The following is a 22,863-nucleotide window of genomic DNA, read 5'->3' as shown; positions in this document are numbered from 1 at the left end:
CAGGGTTAGACAGGATTTGTTTCTGAAAAAGAAACCCAGTTTAACTTTCAGTTTCTTTACCAAGTTTTCCACATGGAGCTTAAAAGAGAGATGTGAGTCGACCAAGATACCCAAATATTTATAGGAATCAACAAACTCAATGGGGACACCATTTGAGGATAAAATCGGAGGAAGAACTGCTGGGACCAACTTCCTATTTGAAAAAAGCATCCCTTTGGTTTTGTCGGCATTTAGGACAAGTTTGAGGTGAAACAAATCAGTCTGGATGATGTTGAATGCAGATTTCAAAAGCTGGAAAGCCTTAGCAACAGTTTTAGCTCGACAATAAACAACTGTGTCGTCAGCATAGAAATGTATGGATGCATTAGGGATGTTTTTACCTACATTATGTATGTAGACTGTAAAGAGGGTGGGTCCTAAGACTGAGCCTTGTGGTACACCATTGTTGACTGTTAAATAACTGGAGGAAGTACCATTTTATTGAACACATTGCCTCCGGTCTGAAAGATAGTTAGAGAACCAACCAATGGTGTGTTCTGAGAAACCAATTTCTGAGAGTTTATGACACAAGATGTTCTGATCCACAGAGTCAGAATCTTTAGACAGGTCTAAGAAAAGTGCAGCACAATAATCCTTAGCATCCAGTGCTTCAACAACATCATTAAGAACCTTCAGTGAAGCAGTGGTTGTGCTGTGTTGTTTCCTGAAACCAGATTGATGTGGAGGTAAGATATTAAATGAGTCCAGGTAATTTTTGATTTGAGAGTTTATCAGTTTTTCTAGAACCTTGGCTAAAATGCAGAGTTTAGAGATTGGTCGATAGTTGTTCAGTGAGGTGGGGTCACCTCCCTTCAGTAAAGGAAGAACAAAGGCTGTTTTCCAAGTGTCTGGGATGGAGTTTTGTCTCATGGAGAGATTGAAGATGTGGGTCACAGGGACTGTGATGATATGAGCAGCCAGCCTTAAGAAATAAGGTGGGGGGAGCCATCAGTGTGCTAATGATCCATTGTTAGGCTGATGGTCCTTCTTGAGCATGTGATCAGCTGGTTTTGGTTGTCAGCAGCAAAACTGGTTGATCCACTCTGAGAAGGTGCTATTTAAGAGACTGAGCTGAATACAGCACCTCAGACTGAGGAAGTCTCTCGGACGAGAGACGAAACGTTTCTACATTTTTTTGTTGATTTGCTTTGTTTTGGGTTTTTTTGAATGTCCAGAGGACCAGATTTAACTTTTTTAGATCTTAGATGTTATTACTGTTTTTCTTATACATTTTATTGTTGGATGTAACTGGGACCCCGTGTACATAATTTCGCTCCACCACATGTACCACATGAGGTGCGAATGACAATAAAGAAACTCTGACTCTGACTCAATGTGTGTAGAAGTGCTCACTGATTATGCACAATAAATGTGGCACATATCAGATGATGTATCACTGAGATATAATTGTTAGAATAAGCTAGGGGGCGCATTTGTGTCAAATGTTAAAGAACAATACCAATGTGTATAGAAGTTCTCACTGATCATGCACAATATATCTGGTACATATTGGATGATATTTCACTGAGATATAACTGTTGGAATTATCTAGGGTGCGTGCACTGGAGTAAAAAGTTAACCAATAATACCAATGTGTGTAGAAATGCTCACTGATTATGCACAATAAATCTCGTGCAGATAGGATGACGTATCACTGAGCTATAACTGTAGGAATAATGTAGGTGGTGCTGTGGAGGTTATTGGCCTCTTATCATAGATACCTGTTCAAGGGGTGGATAATGATCGATCATACTGATTTTGGTGCACCTGGGCTCACATCTGTGGAATTTAGAGCCAAACGTATTGCAACGGCGTCACTTCTTAATTCGCCACGCCCACATTCTCCAGCAAAAAAGATTTGTGCTTTAAAGCAAGTTAGACAAACTTGTTAAATAACTTTTAACACAGGATCATCCTGATTAGGTCAAGGGTGTCGGGGAGGGAGCTTTCCAAGTAAAAATGTGACTTCCTGTTCTGAGGGGCCGAGGCTTTGATCACCTCAGAATATGACAACCTTGGATCATCGGACATCCAACTGGGATGAGTCATGCCAAGTTTGATGCAATTCTTTCTTTCATTGTGAAAGTTATAGTGTTTTTAAATTTATGGCATGAAGCGCAACTTTGAGTCCTGGCTACGCACCTTTAACTTACAAACCAGATTCCAAAAAAGTTGGGACACTAAACAAATTGTGAATAAAAACTGAATGCAATGATGTGGAGGTGCCAACATCTAATATTTTATTCAGAATAGAACAAAAATCACAGATGAAACGTTTAAACTGAGAGAATGTATAATTTTAAGGGAAAAATCTGTTGTTTCCAAATTTCATGGCGTCAACAAATCCCAAAAAAGTTGGGACAAGTCTATTTTTACCACTGTGTGGCATCCCCCCTTCTTCTTACAACACTCAACAGATGTCTGGGGACAGAGGAGACCAGTTTCTCCAGTTTAGAAATAGGAATGCTCTCCCATTCATGTCTAATACAGGCCTCTAACTGTTCAATCGTCTTGGGCCTTCTTTGTCGCACCTTCCTCTTTATGATGCGCCAAATGTTCTCTATAGGTGAAAGATCTGGACTGCAGGCTGGACATTTCAGTACCCGGATCCTTCTCCTACGTAGCCATGATGTTGTGATTGCTGCAGAATGTGGTCTGGCATTATCGTGTTGAAAAATGCAGGGTCTTCCCTGAAAGAGATGACGTCTACATGGGAGCATATGTTGTTCTAGAACCTGAACATAGTTCTCTGCATTAATGGTGCCTTTCCAGACATGCAAGCTGCCCATGCCACAAGCGCTCATGCAACCCCATACCATCAGTGATGCAGGCTTCTGAACGGAGCATTGATAACAACTTGGGCTATCCTTGTCCTCTCTGGTCCGGATGACATGGCGTCCCAGTGTTCCATAAAGAACTTCAAATCGTGACTCATCTGACCACAGAACAGTCTTCCATTTTGCCACACTCCATTTTAAATGACCCCTGGCCCAGTGCAAACGTCTGAGCTTGTGGAGCTTGCTTAGAAATGGCTTCCTCTTTGCACTGTAGAGTTTCAGCTGGCAACGGCAGATGGCACGGTGGATTGTGTTCACTGACAATGCTTTCTGGAAGTATTCCTGAGCCCATTCTGTTATTTCCTTGACAGTGGCATTCCTGTTTGAGGTGCAGTGACGTTTAAGGGCCCGGAGATCACGAGCATCCAGTAGAGTTTTACGGCCTTGACCCTTACGCACAGCGATTGTTCCAGATTCTCTGAATCTTTTGATGATGTTATGCACGGTTGATGATGATAACTTAAAAGTCTTCGCTATTTTACGCTGGGTAACACCATTCTGGTATTATGTCACTATCTTTCTGCGCAACAATGGTGGAATTGGTGATCCTCTTACCATTTTGGCTTCTGAGAGACACTGAAACTCTGAGAACCTTTTTTTTTACCCAATCATGTTGTCAATTGACCTAATTAGTGTTAATTGGTCTTCCAGCTGTTCGTTATATGCTCAATTTCCTTTTTCCAGCCACTTATTGCTACTTGTCCCAACTTTTTTTGGGATTTTTTGACACTGTGAAATTTTGAATAAACATATTTTTCCTTTAAAATGTTACATTTACTCAGATTAAACTTTTGATATGTCATCTATTTTATATTACGAATAAAATATTGACATTTGCCATCTCCACATCATTGCATTTAGTTTTTATTCACAATTTGTTTAGTGTCCCAACTTTTTTGGAATCCGGTTTGTATATGAAACCGAAATCTTTTGAAAAAATCCTCCCCAATGTGTTAAGGGCATTTTAACCAAGTTTGAAGGCAATCCATCAAAATCCCTAGGAGGAGTTTGTTAAAATTCGCCATTAGAAACGCTCAAAAATGACCCTTTGACCCAAAATGGCCGACTTCCTTTTGAGTTTGGACCAGGGCGCCAAGATACTTTTTCATAGCTCCTGGGAAGATCCAGATGTTCACCAAGTTTCAGAATTATTGGTGAAAAAATGACTTGATACTCAGGTTTTAAAATATTCTAGGGGGCGCTGTGGAGGCTACTGGCCACTTTTCATGGATTCCTTTTTTTTTCTCCCTTGTCCTGTCCAGCATTGTGACACTTAAAATTATTGTCTGAGTGTTAAAGTGATGCCCAACAGATTTACTTTCACAAGCAGAGCAACTCGCCCCTCCAGGGTGGATCCGGCCATGGACACCGAAACCAGAGTCCCGAGGTCATACCACCTTCCAGTAGAGGCCCGACAGAGCCAGAGCACCCAGGCCCCGGCAGGCAGCCACTAGGGCTGGCCGGGCCCGCACACACCCCACCACCCAGCCCCAGCTGCTGAGAGCTGCCAACGCACTGGCGGCAGGGGGCCCACCACCGGAGCGGAGCATGACACACCAAATGGGGGGCCAAAACTGATCCAAGAGAGGGGCCCACCTAAAACCCAACCTGAGACATAAACGGGCACACGTCCATGCGTCCCACCCCCCCGACAGCGACCGCAAGCCGGCCCCAGGCCGGGGGCCAGAGCAGCAGCTGATGAAGGCCGGCCCAGCGCACCAATGCATCCCTACAGCACCACACCACAGGCCCAGAGAGGCCCCGGCACGCCACCCATGCGCACACAGAGCACCCCCCACCACGAATGTCACATCAGGCCGACCAGCCAGCACCCCATCAAAGTGAAGCCACGCCCCTGACCGCCGCCATGCACCACCAACGACCACACACACACATAACCACAGCCGAGCCCCCGCCAGAACCTGGCAGCCACCCCAGCCAAAGGGCCGGCCATCGCAACCAGGAACCCTGATCAAAAGATCCAAACAACCCAGGGAGAACAGGACAGGAGGACAGCAGGACAAGAACCACATGTTCACCAGAGTCATTGGCCATAAGAATATCATTAAAAACTCTGACTAGAGCTGATTCTGTGCTGTGGCGAGTTTTGAAGCCAGACTGAAAAACCATCAGGATATTGTGCTCATCCAGAAAACATTTGACCTGTGAATATACAATTTTTTTCTAATTTTTTTAAAATAAAAGGCAGCTTGGAGATGGGCCTAAAGTTAGCCAAGACAGTTTGGTCTAGGCTAGGCTTTTTAAGCAGGAGCTGCACCACATCATGTTTAAAACTTACTGGGACAACACCTGAGGACAGACTGCTATTGATAACAGCAAGGATCACCTGCCTGATGCTGGAAAACACCTCTTTTAAAAGACGAGGGGGGACAAGGTCACGAGGAGAACCTGATGGTTTAATATGGCCGACCACATCCTCTAAAAGGGTCAGAGCCACTGGTTCAAATCTATCGAACACAGCAAGGCAGAGGACCAAGCAGGAGGGGTCAAAAGCAGGGGCTGAAATAAGGGCCCTTGTAGTAACAACCTTATTTATAAAAAACTGCAGGAAGTCATTACAAAGTTCAGTAGAGGCTTCCAGGCAGACATGTTGTGGGGCCTTAAGGACAGAGTCAATAGTTTTAAAAAGGACACATGGATTATTATGATTGGACACAATAATATCTGACGTGTTGTTTTTTGGCCTCTTTAACAGTGTTCTGGTACTGACGTTGACAGTCCTTTAAAATGTAAAATGAAACCTCCAGTTTATCCTTTTTCCATCTCCGTTCAGCTCTGCGGCACTCCTGTCTGGTTGCAATACTTTGTTTATTAAACCAGGGTTCAGATCTGGCTTTAGGATGCACCAGTTTAGATGGAGCTACACAGTCCAAAATGGTTTGACAGGAGGAGTCAAACCAGGAGCTCAGCTGTTCGGTGTCAGCAGCAGAGCCAGAGGGAGCACGGAGCTGTTCAAAGGCAGCAGAGAACTGACCAGGGGTGGAAGGGTTAAAAACTCTACGTCGCTGGGCAGGAGCGCAGGATTTAACTGGAGCACAGGACAAACCAACATCAAATAAAACAGGCCTATGGTCAGAAATCACATTATCATATAGTTCCAGGTCGGTCACAGACAAGCCGTGAGAAAGAACCAGGTCCAACGTGTGTGTATGTTCATGTGTGGGACCAGCCACCCACTGAACCAGGTCCAACGTGTGTCCATGTTCATGTGTGGGACCAGCCACCCACTGAACCAGGTTAAGAATCAGTGAGGCTGAGAAAGTCCTTCACCAGTGGTTTCTCTGGGCAGCATACATGTATGTTAAAATCCCCAACAATAAGGACTCGATCATAGTTTATCATTATTCCGGTCAGGAAATCAGAAAAGTCATTCAAGAAATCCTTATTATATTTAGGGGCTCTGTAGATGACAGCGCACAGCACGGGGTGTGAGCAACCCACCTCAAATAAAGTCACCTCGAAGCTGGAGAAAGAAGATAGTGCAGAGCACTGCTTGCATTTAAAGTTGTTTTTATAAACCACCGCCGTTCCTCCTCCACGGCCTGACATCCGAGGGGAGCTTAGATAAGAGCAGCTGGTAGAAGTTCAACAAAAACACTGGAGTCATCAGCCTCAACCCAGGTCTCTGTGATGCAGAGCAAATCCAAATGACAGGAACTGAAAAAGTCCCGCAGGATGAAAGTTTTGTTTGTCAGAGATCTGGTGTTCACCAGGCCAATCCTGGCAGAAACCGCAGCATATAATCTGATGGGCCCTAGGGCCCGGGGCAGCGTCTTCAGGCTCTGCAGGTTCACTCCACGCCGGTGGAGCCGAGAGAAGCAGGAGGGGTGGGGGTGAACACCCGCATCCAGGCCGGTGACAGGTAGCAGGCAGCTGTCAACAGGATCCAGGAAACGCCAAGGCACAGCGAAAGATGGAAATAATCAATTTCATGTCTGAGAAATGGATATAGAATGGGCCAGGCAGATCTTTAGTTTCACCAGTTGCCCTCCACGTTTACCGCGGTAACGACAACGTTTCCGCTGGGGGGGGGGCAGCGCAGGTGCCCTGAGGAGATGAGCTGGGACTCCTGACAGGAGCGGGGGTAAAGTTTTCTGTCCACCATAATCAAAGGCATTGAGATTGCCAACATGTCGAATATCCAGGAGGGACTGACGATTGTACACAAGCACAGACTTAGTGCTGAGCACAAAACAGAGAAATAAAACAAACCAAACCAAGAGCGACAGACGGACAGCCACACACACTGGCACCATCTTGCTCAAGGTAATAATGTTAACCAGAGAAGTTAGACTGGTTGACATGACGCAGGTGGCTCTCTTCCTGCATAGATGTCTGTGATCCTTCTGTTATTTAGATGAAAAAGTCTGCACAAAATATAGATCAATAAATCCACCGCAAAAACTAAAGTGCAGGTGAAGTTTCCCAAAATAACTAAATAAAATAAAATGAAGCTCAAGATCTGTTGATCATAAATGTAACATAAAACAAAATATATGTTTCTTCAAATGAGCTATAACTTCCAGAAGTTGTAACAAGGTGATCATCTGACCCTGAAGCTTGTGGCGTTTCCTCTGTTCCTGCAGGAATGATTCATTTCTCTGATGCTCTGTCTCTGATCACATGACTCTGTTCTTGCTCCATGGACTGTGGAACTATTGAGACAGAACTTGAGCTGTCTGTAGCTGCAGTTTAGAGCTGGATGGAGAGACAGCTGAGCCACACATTGTTTGTTTTTAGCTAGCTTTTGCTCAACTAATAAGCGTTACACCAGTACCGACAGGTGGCGGGGGGGTGTGCAGTTCGGTTTGGTTGTTAGGCGCGCTCGGTTCTGTTAAAGGGGCGGGGCGGGGCGCTCTGACATATTACGTCATGAAATTAGCATATCATGATATCATTTTTTTGCCTGGGCAAGCTTTTTTTACTGGTATTATCGTGAATGATATGATGTGGCCCAGCCCTTCTCATAATGCAGACCATAAACTAAGTGCTGAAGCTGTTTTCATATGTTTACAGTGTTTAATTTTGCTTATTTTTATTTTATTCACTTCAGGTGTCCAGTCAGACAGCGACTCCTCATCAGTGAGCAACAAGATGAGTGGTCAGAACAGCGTGAAGCCAAATCGGCCCTCTCTGGCTAAAATTCTCCTTAGTCTGGATGGAAACCTGGCCAAACAGCAGGCTCTGTCTCACATCCTGTCAGCTCTCCAAATCATGTATGCAAGGTATGTTGTCTGCACTATTTGGGTCGTCCCTGTCTAGTGTCTTTAACTTGTCTTGTCAGAAGAATCAGAATAAGCTTTATTATCATTGCACAGAGATACAACGAGAACATGTACGTACAGCCGTCCGAAAGATGGACGGAGTGCACGAAGCTTCTGCTATAAAGCGAGGCCTTCTTATTCTTATTCAGAATACATTTTCTATATCGAAAAAGGGACAAAGCCATGAGGAGAGGGATAGTGGCATTACAAAAAAAGATCTCTTCACACCTTGTTCTAACAAGACACGATTTAAAACATCAAAAACTCTGCCAGCAGCACATTTATGAACACGTTACATATGCATTTACAACAAGACGGTCCATGAAGCACTAGCAGATAGTCCTTTGTCCTGATAAGATGATGGTCAGCCGCCACAGTTCTGATAAGCCTCCACAGAAGGGGTGGGGGTGCAATAGACAAAGCTTTTCCTTAGTTTACACATTTCACAGGATAAATTGATAAATCGGCCTGTTCCGAGGCCGACCGGGGAGTCAGATTCAGATAGACCACAATTGTTGTTTTATTCAGGCAGACTATTTTTTCCTCGTCAGCCTTTGTGTCTGTACTGATACTTTCCAAGGTCCCAAATGTCCAGATTAGGGTGCATTCTACTGGTCTGTGCTTATGAGCTTCTTCAAGATGTTTTCATGCTGACGAGTCCCAAAGCCTCAGGCGGCCTGCGATTCAAATCACTTCGCTCATAAATCAGCTGATATTGAGTCCTCCAGCACGAACCAGACCTTCACATAGACAACAACTTGTCGAGGTCCAAATTAGCTGCAGCCATCTTCTTTGTATGTTGATAAACCAGGACCCAGACTATTCCAAGAACAGGAAACCTGTTATTATAAATCCAATTATCGGCAATTCCGGCGTCCTCATTTGATGGCAGATGCAGACACATCCCCCCCAGAGATTTATCCAGCTGCATGCGTGTTGTCCGAGATGAGGGTTCTCCAGGACCCTGTCGCTTTGTTGAAGAGATTTTGTCATTTGCGTCGAAAGTCCAGTTGGCCAGATCCAAAACGGTAGTTTTCATTTCGGAAGTGTGTAAAAAAAATAGGAGCTGCTCCGATACACCGACAGAGGAAAAAAAAGCAGGAGGAAAACAGAGAGCGGGAAGAACACGTGTGCCTCGTTAGAAAGCCGGGGGGGAGTGACATTTTGCTAAGGATGTAGCTTCAAACAGGAAACAAAAGAAATGTGAAAGAACTAAATGGTTCAGTCTATCTACTTGCGCATAATAAAATGTATTACTATTACTGGTAATTCGATGTGCTATGTGTTGTCTCAGGGATGCGGTGGTTGGTGCTCTGATGCCTGCCAGCATGATTTTACCAGCAGAGTGTCCTCCCAGCTCACCTGTTCCCCCGTTAGACTCTTCATCTTCATCCAGCGTGAGTGATGAAGAAGGCCCTCCTGTCCCTCCTGAAACTGAAGAACGGGTCAGCCCTAATCCCTGGCAAGACAAGAAGGGAGAGGTACAATTCTCTTCATTTTTTAATGCTGCTCTTTGTTTTCATTGGGCAGCAATGATTGGTACTGTTTAGTGCTACACTGAATATTTAAATAGGCTAAAAGATTGTAAAACTAACAAACAAACCGATAAATAGGTAAATAATTACAATATAGCAAACTGATGCAAGTTTAATGTGAAAATTAGTCAAAGATAAATCATCTGATGCAATACAAACAAGTAGATTTCCTCAGATTAACAGATTGGACTTCACACCTAAAATCTTCAAATGCCAAAATCATTACAAGATTTTATTACATATGATAATTGTAATATAAAGTTATATGAAAATATGTGACAAGAACATCATACAGGTTTATTTTCCCAGATATGCATTTGACAATTTTTCCTCAATGGAATTAAATTTGATTCAGTTCAATTCAGTTTATTTATATAGTGCCACGTCACAACAGAAGTTGTCTAAGATCACTGAACAGAAACATTCACATACATTATAAAGCCCAATTAGTAAAAGTTATCTATCTAAGAAGGCTCGGGAGACAGAAAACAGAAAGAGCTCAGTGTACCTTTCCTGGACATGGTTTACTGGAGCCCCACCAGCCCCTCCCAGACCTGAGGGAGGGACTCGTCCTCGAGCGCCTGGTGACCGGATCTCTACCCATGAGGCCTGGTCGGGCTCAGCCTAAACTAGTAACATGGGTTTGCCTTCCTATCGGTCCACCACCTGCAGGAGGGGCCATATGAGTCGGGTGCATGACACCATGGGCAGCGGCCAAAAGACGGGGGCCTTCGCACTTTGACCCTGGCTTACCAAAGCTGGCTCTTGGGACATGGAACATCATCTCTCAGACGGGGAAGGAGCATGAGCTTGTGCATGAGGTTGAGAGGTACCGACTAGATATAGTTGGGCTCACCTCAACACACAGCATGGGCTCTGGAACCGATCTCCTTGAGAGGACCTTATTCCACTCTGGAGTTGTCCATGGTGAGAGGCGCAGAGCTGGTGTGGGTCTACATTTAGCCTCCTGACTTAGTGCCTGTGTGTTGGAGTTTTCCCCAGTGTATGAGAAGGTAGCTTCCCTGCGCCTTGGGGTGAGGCAGGGGTCTGCAACCTTTATGATCAAAAGAGTCATTTTTGTCCTTTTGTTCACTAAATTAAACATGTCCAGAGCCGCAATACCTGCTACAATTGTCATTATCAACTGGTGGCCCATGGGCTACTTTAAGTTTGTTAGAGGGGGCTTTTCTGGCCTTTAGGTATAAAATTATAAATCTAAAACATCTAATGATTGTTAACATAGGAAGTTGGTCCCAGCAGTTCTTCCTCTGATCTCAACCTCAAATGGTGTCCCCATTGAGTTTGTTGATTCCTATAAATATTTGGGTATCTTGGTCGACTCACATCTTTCTTTTAAGCTCCATGTGGAAAACTTGGTAAAGAAACTGGAAGTTAAACTGGGTTTCTTTTTCAGAAACAGATCCTGTCTAACCCTGAATGTTAGAAAACACCTTGTATCTGTGACTTTCCTTCCCTCAATTGATTTTGGTGACATTATTTACATGAACGCTCCTACAAGAACCCTGCAGATGTTGGATGCTGCAGATGTTGGATGCTGCAGATGTTGGATGCTGTCTATCATGGTGCACTAAGATTCATAACTGGCTGTGATTATCGTACCCACCACTGCACCCAGTATTCACTGGTTAACTGGTCACCATTAACTTCACACAGACTCTCCCACTGGTACATCTTCATCTTTAAATCACTTCCTGGTCTGCTGCCTTCATACATCTCCTCCTACATGTCTCTGTGTGAGTGCAGCTACAGCGTGCGCTCTCAGGACATCATTACCTGCAGTGTTCCCTCAGTGAGGACTGAACTAGACAAAAGGACCTTCTCCTACTCCGCTCCTGTTTCCTGGAATATCTTGTAAAAAGACCTGAAGCTCTCGACCTTTGACCTCTCTAAGTGTCTTTAAGAATTTGTTGGACTCCTGGCAGGGACCAATGCAGACATGTTCCTGTTTTTAGTTTTCTACATTCGCCTTAGAATCTAGCTGTTTTTTGTTACTTTTCTTTTTTTTTTTTAGCCATCCTATTTATATTAAAAAAAAAATAAAAAAACTCTGTATGCCTTCTAAAAAAGTTAAATCTTGTCCTTTGGACATTCAAAAAAACAAAGCAAATCAACAAAAAAATGTAGAAACGTTTTGTCTCTCATCCGAGAGACTTCTTCAGTCTGAGGAGCTGTATTCAGCTCAGTCTCTTAAATAGCACCTTCTTAGAGTGGATCAACCAGTTTGCTGCTGACAACCAGAACCAGCTGATCACATGCTCAAGAAGGACCATCAGCCTAACAATGGATCATTAGCACCTGATGGCTGTTTACTGTTCACAGAGGGCTGAGTGATACTAGCAATCACAGCATTGTAAGAGGGGGACAGTTGAACCTGGAGGCTCCACCCCTGTTTAATGATGGACGGTTTCTTTTCACAAAGATGGCCTCCTTTGTGAAAAGAATTTCAGATATAACTTTTTTAGATTTTTCTACCTGGATTATTGAGCATGCATCAGGATATCTGTATGCCTTTTTATAACCGTTCATTGTTGTCATCTTTCTTTGTTGAAATCAGGTCTCTCTTGTAAATGAGTCCTTGAGGCTCAATGGGATTTACCTGTCTAAATAAAGGTTGAATGAAAACATTTATTGATATTTTTACATTTTAAGACAAAAGAAAAAACTGGCTTCCATCCATCCATCCGTCTTTTTGCGTTTCTTCCTTTTTGGGTTGCAGGGAGTCACTGGTGCCCATATCCAGGCTACAAGTCTTCACAGAAGACTGTATTCTTAAAAAAAATAAATAAATAAAAAAAAAAAAAAAAAAAATATATATATATATATATATATATAAATATATATATATATATATATATATATATAGCCAATTAAAAAAACAAACAAACTATGAACTGGGCAGGCTTATGCATTTTTTTTTAAATTGTGGAGTAATTGAGTATCCTACTTTGAAGAAATAAAGCATAAAGTTAAAGGGAGTATAATTTGCTCTGTATATTAGTACTAGTATCCACATATTTGCAAGGGAATTAACAAGAAAACTGCTAAAACTAGTCTTTTTTTGGTGTGTGTGGATATGACATCCTATAAAATTCAGTTTTATGTTAGTTTTGGTCAAAGCTTGAAAGAGCCACTGCAGCAGGACCAAAGAACCACATGTGGCTCCAGAGCCACAGGTTGCAGACCCCTGGGGTGAGGGGACGGGCTCTGACAGTTGTTTGTGCCATAGGGATAGTTTACATTCATCACATAGAGAAAATTGATTACTGTAATTTCTGGACTATTGAGCACACCTGAATATAAGCCACGCCCGCTAAATTTAAAAAGAAAATTAAAATTTTACATAAATAGGCCGCACTTGTCTATTAGCCATGGGTGTTCATGTTGTAACGTAAAATTTTTACACAAAAAGATTTTTTTAACTTTTAATGAAATATGTACCAGTAACACGCAAAAATACGCTATATGTTTTTTTTCTTACCAGTGCCTGTAACACGGCTGATTAAAAAAATATATATATACAGTAGTCTACCAGGAAGTCATTAATCGCTACCCCCCCAAAGAGAGACGTGTATGGGCAGCTATGTGAGCGCCTAGGTGTGACGAAGCTAAATGTTTTGGTGGCTTGAAGCTCGATAGCCCATCAAAAAAATATACACAGGTCCTTCTCAAAAAATGAGCATATTGTGATAAAGGTCATTATTTTCCATAATGTAATGATAAAAATGAAACTTTCATATATTTCAGATTCATTGCACACCAACTGAAATATTTCAGGTCTTTAATTGTTTTAATACTGATGATTATGGCATACAGCTCATGAAAACCCAAAATGCCTGTCCCAAAAAATTAGCATATTTCATCCCACCAATGAAAGACAAGTGTTTTTAATACAAAAAACACCAACCTTCAAATAATCATGTTCAGTTATGCACTCAATACTTGGTCGGGAATCCTTTTGCATGAATGACTGCTTCAGTGCGGCGTGGCATGGAGGCAATCAGCCTGTGGCACTGCTGAGGTGTTATGGAGGCCCAGGATGCTTCGATAGCGGCCTTAAGCTCATCCAGAGTGTTGGGTCTTGTGTCTCTCAACTTTCTCTCCACAATATCCCACAGGTTCTCTCTGGGGTTCAGGTCAGGAGAGTTGGCAGGCCAATTGAGCACAGTAATACCATGGTCAGTAAACCATTTACCAGTGGTTTTGGCACTGTGAGCAGGTGCCAGGTCGTGCTGAAAAATGAAATCTTCATCTCCATAAAGCTTTTCAGCAGATGGAAGCATGAAGTGCTCCAAAATCTCCTGATAGCTGCTGCATTGACCCTGCCCTTGATAAAACACAGTGGACCAACACCAGCAGCTGACATGGCACCCCAGTGACTGTGGAAACTTGACACTGGACCTCAAGCAATGTGAATTCTGTGTCTCCTCTCTTCCTCCAGACTCTGGGACCTTGATTTCCAAAGGAAATGCAAAATTTACTGTAATCAGAGAACATAACTTTGGACCACTCAGCAGCAGTCCCAGGTGAGATGCTTCTGACGCAGTCTCTTGTTCAAAAGTGGCTTGACCTGGGGAATGCGGCACCTGTAGCCCATTTCCTGCACACGCCTGTGCACGGTGGCTCTGGATGTTTCTACTCCAGACTCAGTCCACTGCTTCCGCAGGTCCCCCAAGGTCTGGAATCGGCCCTTCTCCACAATCCTCCTCAGGGTCCGGTCACCTCTTCTCGTTGTGCAGCGTTTTCTGCCACACTTTTCCCTTCCCACAGACTTCCCACTGAGGTGCCTTGATACAGCACTCTGGGAACAGCCTATTTGTTCAGCAATTTCTTTCTGTGTCTTACCCTCTTGCTTGAGGGTGTCAATGATGGCCTTCTGGACAGCAGTCAGGTCGGCAGTCTTACCCATGATTGTGGTTTTGAGTAATGAACAAGGCTGGGAGTTTTTAAAAGCCTTAGGAATCTTTTGCAGGTGTTTAGAGTTACGTCGTTGATTCAGATGGTTAGGTTAATAGCTTGTTTAGAGAACCTTTTCATGATATGCTCATTTTTTGGGACAGGCATTTTGGGTTTTCATGAGCTGTATGCCATAATCATCAGTATTAAAACAATTAAAGACCTGAAATATTTCAGTTGGTGTGCAATGAATCTGAAATATATGAAAGTTTCATTTTTATCATTACATTATGGAAAATAATGACCTTTATCACAATATGCTAATTTTTTTAGAAGGACCTGTATATCTGTAAATTAGCCGCAGCATTGTTTAAGCCAGTGTTCAAAGCGTGTGGAAAAGAATAGCGGCATATAGTCCGGAAATTACGGTAATTTCTTGAAATTCCGGTGGTTTTGAACTGGGAGTTTATCGAGGAAACCCCCTAGTTAAGGCTATCACTAGTGGGTTTATCCCTTTGTGCGCAGCACAGCACTGAAAACTTTAGTCCACACCCACCTACTGTGTGGGTCTCACCCCCGGTCCGTATAAATTACGGTGAGACTGGGTAATCGGCTCCCAAATAGCTTTTTTCTTCAGCTATTTAGGAACCAGTGAGGCCCAGAGCTTAAAGGGCTGTGCCTATACTCAAAGAATCTGGGGTTACAGTATGTAACCAACGTTCTATTGCGTATAGGCTTTGCCCTTTAAGGCTATCGCTAGTGGGTTAAAGGTGAAGCAGGATGTAGTCTATGCCTCACTGGGTCCACTCAGACACAACATGAAGCACCTGCTTGCACAAAAAAGCATTTCATCACTCAGCCTTCTCTGTGCGTAATTACGTGCTCCATGCGTAGGAGCGCATCAGAGAAAAGATCTCTGGTGAGGAAAAAAGGCTGAGATAGCAGACCTGCTACTCTGAATAGGAACAACGAAGGATACGAATTGTAACAGTGTAACGATGAACAGAGCAGACCAACAGCTCCTCAGGATGAACCGATTAATAACGATAAAATCAGCAGTCATGAACTTGTGACTGATAATAAATATCTCACATTGTGACTGCATGCAGGCAGGTGTGAGCTTAAAAGTGAAGCTCCATGAAACAAATAATAATCATTCTGTCAGAACCCTGAGAACAGAATGGGTCATGGAGAAAGTAGAAACATCACGTAGATAAAACGAATAATTGAACATGGCGATGACCAGGCAGCCGCCATACAGATATCCTCCACTGTCAGCCCTCCATGCAGAGCCATGGAGGATGAAAACCCTCTGGTGGAATGTGCTCTGAGATTCTCTGGAGGATCCAGCCCAGATGAACTGTAAGCTTCAGAAATAGCCTCACACAACCAGTGTGAGAGGCGCTGAGTGGATAGAGGGTGTCCTTAAGAGCTGTCCCTGTAATGCACGAACAGACGCTGAAAACGGCGCCGTGCGGCCGTGTGCGTCACATAACACTAAAACGTGCGCACGAAACAGAGGAGGTGAGATGTTGCTTCCTCTTCAGAATTATGAGGAGGAGTGTAAAACCCATCCAAGGTTATCACTCTCGATCTGAATGAGCTTGTGATGCTTTTCAGAGCAGGGTTAAAACGCAGTACAGCTGAACTGCCGTCAGCTTGAATTCTGAGACGTGATGGAGCAACAGAGAGAGCAGATAATCACTCACTCTCTTTGCCGACGTCAGAACTAACTGCAGGGCTCCAAAAAAGTTCAATCTGGTCCTCTGGACATTCAAAAAAACAAAACAAAGCAAAAAAATCTAGAAACGTTTTGTCTCTCATCCAAGAGACTTCCTCAGTCTGAGGTGCTGTTTTCAGCTCAGTCTCTTAAATAGCACCTTCTCAGAGTGGATCAACCAGTTTTGCTGCTGACAACCAGAACCAGCTGATCACATGCTCAAGAAGGACCATCAGCCTAACAATGGATCATTAGCACACTGATGGCTGTTTACTATTCACAGAGGGCTGAGTGATACTAGCAATCACAGCATTGTAAGAAGGGGACAGTTGAACCCTGAGGCCTCCACCCCTGTTTAATGATGGACGATTTCTTTTCACAAAGATGGCCTCCTTTACTCCTCTCTCAAACCATCGTTCCTCTCTATCCAGGATGTGAACATCTTCATACTTGAAAGAGTGACCGCTGGCCTGGAGATGAGTGTAGACCGCAGAGTCCTGGCCTGATGATGTTGATCTTCTGTGCTGGTCCATCCTTTTGGCCAGTGGCTGTTTAGTTTCCCCGATGTAAGACTGATCACAGCCCTCCTGACACTGAACAGCATACACAACATTACTCTGTTTGTGCCGGGGGACTGGATCTTTGGGATGAACCAGTCTTTGCCATAATGTATTTTGGGGTTTAAAAGCCACTCGGCTCTCGGCTGTGATAAACGGGTTCTCATTGTGGTTGAGTTTAGCTCCACTCCCAGATAAACAATCATCTGGAAAGGGCGAACAGAACTTTTCCCAGTTTATAGAAAGCCCAGGTTTAGCAGATGTAATGCTAGCATTTGGTCTGCGCAGCTGCTTTCTGCCTGGACTGATCTAATAAAAGCAGATCATCCAGATAAAAAGAATTCTCATTCCTGTCATGTGTGATGGCTGCAGAGCCATCTCCACGCATTTTGAGAATGTGCGTGGGATGAGGGAATAACCGATGGTAGCCTGTTGTACTGATACGGAATCCCCTGGATGAGAAAAACGCAAGAATTTCCTGTGTTTCAGAAGGATGGAAATGTGAAATTATGCGCCCTTCAGATGTATGGAGGTGAACCAGTCGTTCAGGTGAAGTTTTCCAGCAGCTGTTTGATTGTCAGCATGTGGAAATGTCTCTCCATGATCGAATTGTTGAACATGGACAGGTCGAGAATGGGTCTCATCCCTCTGGTTTTTTTTTTTTTCAGAACCAGGAAGTAGTGGGAGGAGACCAAAAAAAACGTATTTTCCTCTAACTTAGCTAACTTGGCAGGCGAGTGTTTTGTGATATTTACAGAACTGCGGTGCCATTTAAAAACGCTGTTTGAGATTACCGGCTTGTTCTGTGTAGGGAAAGTGTGAAGAGAGGTAGCTGTGAGCTCACTTGATCTGACAGTCAGGTTTGAATCAGATTAAATTTTACTTTCAGAGATATTTCTGTTAGATTTCAAAACATACCTCGTCAAAGAACACACACATTCCTCTCAAGGAGCTGGTCCCTGGTGGAGGGGGCCGGCGGAGGAGCGGAGTGTGAAGTCGTTGCTGCAGCTGTGGTGCGCCTCTACTGCTGTTGCTGGCCACGGCGATCCCTCCAGCGGCCGGAGGGGTGGGAGGAGGACTGTGACAAAACCAGATGTTGTACAGTCTCTGAGACCTCCTCGGACCTCTGCGGTTTCTCAAGGATGATCCTGAAGTTGGCCCCGGACAGCACCTCTGGGGTGATTGGGCCCTCCAGCAGGTCCTTCTGCAGCCTCTCGGACAAGGACAGCAAGAGGCAGAGCCAAGTGGTCTTCTGGATCATGGTCATTCAGGCGGTGATGCGGGACAGGCAGACCGCAGAGGTGGCACATGTTTAAGATGACATCAGCAGCTTTACAGAGAGAGCTCTTTGTCTCCTCCAGCAGGTCTGCTTCCTCCAGCCTCTTAGAGATGCTGTAGGCCAGCAGGGCGCTGTTGTTGTTCGCTGCTGACGTCTGGAATGATCACTGGTGAGCTCGGTTGGAGACCTTTGTCACCATCTGGTTATGCTTCCCTGGAGGGACAGGTTGCTGGTCCATCCTAGAAGCTTTTGCCCCAAGTGCCACCGCCAGGCTTGGCTCCGGGGGAGGGACCGAGGGAAAAACACCAATCGGTAAAACCCTCCACTGCAGCCTCGTTCCAGTGTGATGTCACAGCTGGACTGCGAGGCCAGATGGTATCAGGGCGATGAGCCGGGGCGGAGCCAAATCTTGCCGCCAGATCATCCGATCAGGGCGGAGGGAGGCGAGGGACGGAAAGTCCCTTGTGTTAACATCCTCTTGGATTTTGCCGGGCAGCTCCGAGAGGAGGGCGCCGACGGCTGGGAGCGGTGTGGTCGCTGACGTGGGACGATCCGAGGTGGCTGAGCATCTGCTCGGCCGCTCGTCTTCCGTCACTACGCTCTCTAGGAGGGAGGGGGCAGCTCCGCATCGAATTTCTCGGAGGAATCATTCGATTCACTGCGTGACTCTGCGTCAAAGAATGCGGTGTCGTCGTCCCGCGCATATCGTCCCGCCACAGAAAAAAGCACTCAGCGGAGCTGCTGCCAACAACGCCTTTTTGAGGGAATCATCCAATTCACATCGAGAAAAAAACACGTTACAAAAGGCGGTGGCGTCGTCCAGCGAGTAGCAGCCTTCCACAGAAAAACATTCAGCGGGGCTGCTGCTAACATCGCCTTTTTCGAGGAAATCATTCGATTACCACAAGGAAAATACGTTAGAAAAGGCGATGGCGTCGTCCAGCGGGTAGCGGCCCGCCACGGAAAAGCACTCCTCGGCACTTACCTTGAACAAGGCTGCTAGTCTCTGCTTCTCCTCGGGGAGGAAGAGCTCACTGGGACGGCAGGAAGTTGGCGTGGTGGAGACCAAGGCATCTTTAGCAAAGATTGTGCCGGTCAAAGCTGGACAACTTTTCCTTCTTCGTTCTTCTGACAGTGCTAGCTAGCTGGCTGAAGAAAAAATGGGAGCCGATTACCCGGTCTCACCGTAATTTATACGGACCGGAGTTGAGGCCCATACAGTAGGTGGGCGTGGACTAAAGTTTTCAGTGCTGCGCTGTGCGCGAAGGGATAAACGCACTAGCGATAGCCTTAAAGAGCGAAGCCTATACGAAATAGAACAAAATAATTATTCTTTGAATGAAAGTCTGATGATTTTTTTTTTCACACTATTGATGTTGCACTTTGTTAATGTGGTGGATAAATGTGTGTGATTTGTGTGTTAACAGGCACCTTCGTCAGAAGATGCAGTCACGCCATCTTCAGCCGTGACTCCTTCAGCCTGTGGAGCCTCCTCACGTCCTTTCATCCCCGTCACTGATGACCCTGGAGCAGCTAGCATCATAGCTGAAACCATGACAAAAACAAAAGAAGTTAGTTGGTTTGATAACCTTGAGTTAAAATATCACAGTGTCACAATATGATGATTATAAAAACAAAATTTTAAACACGTCTTATGATCAAATTGCTTATGCATAAAAACAGATATGCAACTAGTATTATTAGTGTTGCAAAAAACATAATACTAGAATAGTCAATTATATAGCTATACTAAAATACTACTACAGTAGTCCCTTGTTTATCGCGGTAGATTCGTACCCTGAAGCCCCACAATAAGTGAAAAATCGCAAAGTAGGGATAGTAGTACTATCCCTACTTTATATATATATATATATATATATATGTGTGTAGATGAACAGATGCTCAGATATATTCATCAATTAACACGGATTCCTCATTTTTCTGGACTGAATAAAACGTGCATTGAATTTAATGAAATGCAAACGTGAGACGTCATTTATCTTTGACCCATCAAAATGAATGCGGTCATTTATTTACAGAATCAAAGTTTAACATCAAACATTTACATTAATTTGGCAAAATATGAAAATAACACATAATCAATCAGGAAAACCATACGGCCATGATTTTCCGTTGCTTCACCACAGACATTTATGAAAACTGTACAATTATGTTCAATTACCCACACGGCGGTGGATGAGCACTTTACACAGACATTTCTAAATTATCTGGAAGGATTTCTACTTTAGAGAAGAAATTAAAGATGAAAAGATGAAGTTTAAAGGGGGTGAAAGATGGTGTTTGAGGGAGAGTGTTGAACAGAACGGCACTCTCCGGGCTTTCTTCAGCTTCTTCCTTACAGTACACTTAGGTGGTGAAATCGACTCTTTTACCTGGAGATGTCTCAGGCGAGATTCCGTTTAACGCACCCTTTCAGCGTCTCCGTAGGATGGCTGTGAATACTCCGGAGTAATGGCGAGATTCTGTCCGACACAAGCTCACCTCAGTGGAAAATGTTATAATCCCATGAAACTCGGAAGAGCTTTATCATGCTGGACTTCTGTTCTCCCAAACAACTTCTCAGCGCAGGACCGAACTGTTCAGACTCAGAACTCATCTCCCCTCAACTCAACTCAACTCAACTCAACTCTGTGAGAACTAGGAAGTACCGGCATTTTTAAGAGCTCTTTTCCCGGATCATTCGGGAGTCTTCCCATTAGTCAGTACCGACCAGACAGGGGTGTGTTTTGTGATGTAAGAGGGTTACTAAGAGTCAGAAAAAGCAAGAATTGTTATGGAACAGGCTAAACTGTTCTCAGAGACAGAGAGTGTTTTGTTTTGGCGAGTTTTAGAAACAGGTGCCAAAACCCCCCTGTTGACGTCTGAGAGGATGTAAAAACAAGGCAGTTGTTCCAACACATGTCTGCTTCAATTCCTGACCTTGCAAAACGCACACTTGCTCATTCAAAGACAGAAATCAGAAAATGCATAATTACTCTGTAACAGCTTTAACATGAATTCTAACTTTGCATAAGCATTAAAAATCATTACACTGTTCCACAGTTAATAAAATTGATTAGTTCACTGCAACATCTAAAATGGTTTGAACTAAGACACATTGATTATCAACATTTGTAAAATAGTAATGATAATAAAAAGAGAGTGTTCTTCCACTTGATTTTCAAGAAAGAGAGTCTCAGGATGGGTGAACCTGTATTTCTGGATTCAAATCAATGAAATGACAGTTTCTGTCCCACAAGGTTCTTAAGGTCAAGGGTTTTGACCTTAGGCTTAGTCTTGACATCAGGTTAAGTTCACTACAGTCCCCCCTTTGGAAATCATCACCTGTCCATGGGGATGAATTCCAGCTATGAACTTACGCCTTCAATTGTCCTTGAAGCTTGATGTAATCCAGCAAAGAAACAAGAGTCAAGAGTAATCCAGCAAGGAAAACAAAAGTCAAAAGTAATCCAGCAAGGAAAACAAAGTCAAGGTAATTCCACAATGTTCTCGGTAATTCCATTGTAGCAATGCTTTAACCCCTTGGAAACAGAGTCTGTAATCCATTGGAAAAAGTCATATAATCCACAACGGTAAATCCACAACGATTGGAAGTGTTGATTGATCAGCATACAGAGGGGTACCCTTGGATTGAACTGAAGATGCGGCCACTGGATGAAGAGTGGAGACCAACGTCAGGATTGCAGGTCGCCTCCAGCGAAGGTCGTCTCTGGGCGACGTCCAGCCTGTGCCATTCTGGTTCAAATGTGACATGCAATTATGTGGTTTAAGGTGGGCTTATGAAGGGGATTTTACATAAGGCCTTAAACTATATGCACCTGGTGTGTAAGCTATTATGGTTGGGAACAGCTACAACTACCAGTTAAGGGGTGGAACATGCTGAAAAGGGGTAACTACAGGGGTTTATACCTATAGAAAAGGGTTCCAAACTATTTTTCCATTTCTAACTTGGTTTAAGTTAGCTTTACATGGCAAAATATAGTTTGGTTCAATTGTCTGTTGTCTTTTAGACGAACGACTTGAGATTGGGTGTTTGGTTTTCCCATAAATGTTTTTGGAAGTCTATGGCGAGACTTATCAAAAAGAATTAGCTATCCCCCCGAATAGAATTGTTCGAGTAGGTTCGGCTTACGCGTTGTGAGATCAATGTAGATTATGGTACTTAAGGTAGCAATAATATACATTGACTCCGCAAAGATTGCAATTTAACGAATGAACTGCATGTTGGCATGGTTAAAGGCCTCTTAGTCTCTAACTTAACTTACACAAAAAATTCATTCTTACCTCAGAAACAACCAAAACCAATTCAGCAACGTTTCAACACCGACAAGAGTAGTGACTAAGCAACTAAAAACATCGTTTCACTGCTTCACCTCACCCTGGTTGTCAGATTCAGTCACGCTGTCCCGTTTTATCAAGGGTAGGTTCTGTGAGTTTAAACTATGGTTAAGTTTATTATCCATTAGTTATCTTCTGCTTGGATGACCCTTATTCCCACGAGGTCAGATTTTGTGAGATCTTTGTCTCCTGAGTAGTTATTGCACGCCTTGTGTGGTTTAACCTGGTTACGATGTACCCATTTAACAGTTGGCTCTTTTTGGCCTTTACTGATTTTTATCTGATAGACAATTGGAGACAGTTTGTCTGTTATCAGATGGGGTCCAGTCCATCTGGGC

The 22,863-nt window shown here is 43.9% G+C and overlaps 1 protein-coding gene across 1 annotated transcript in view; it reads left to right on the top strand.

Moving 5' to 3' along the window:
- herc2 (HECT and RLD domain containing E3 ubiquitin protein ligase 2) overlaps positions 1–22,863 on the top strand; it is a gene marked incomplete in the record, with an annotated part of 472,599 nt that overhangs the window by 344,562 nt on the left and 105,174 nt on the right. Inside the window, 3 exon segments of the mRNA XM_037698316.1 lie at positions 7,951–8,122; positions 9,456–9,642; positions 19,594–19,737. Coding sequence (XP_037554244.1) covers positions 7,951–8,122; positions 9,456–9,642; positions 19,594–19,737 — 503 coding nt within the window.

The sequence above is a fragment of the Nematolebias whitei genome, chromosome 3 (genome assembly GCF_014905685.2).
Source record: "Nematolebias whitei isolate Nwh7 chromosome 3, NemWhi1, whole genome shotgun sequence".
Classification (NCBI taxonomy): Eukaryota; Metazoa; Chordata; class Actinopteri; order Cyprinodontiformes; family Rivulidae; genus Nematolebias; species Nematolebias whitei.
Note: the sequence above shows the minus strand (reverse complement) of the source record. Positions and strands in the feature narration are given on the sequence as shown.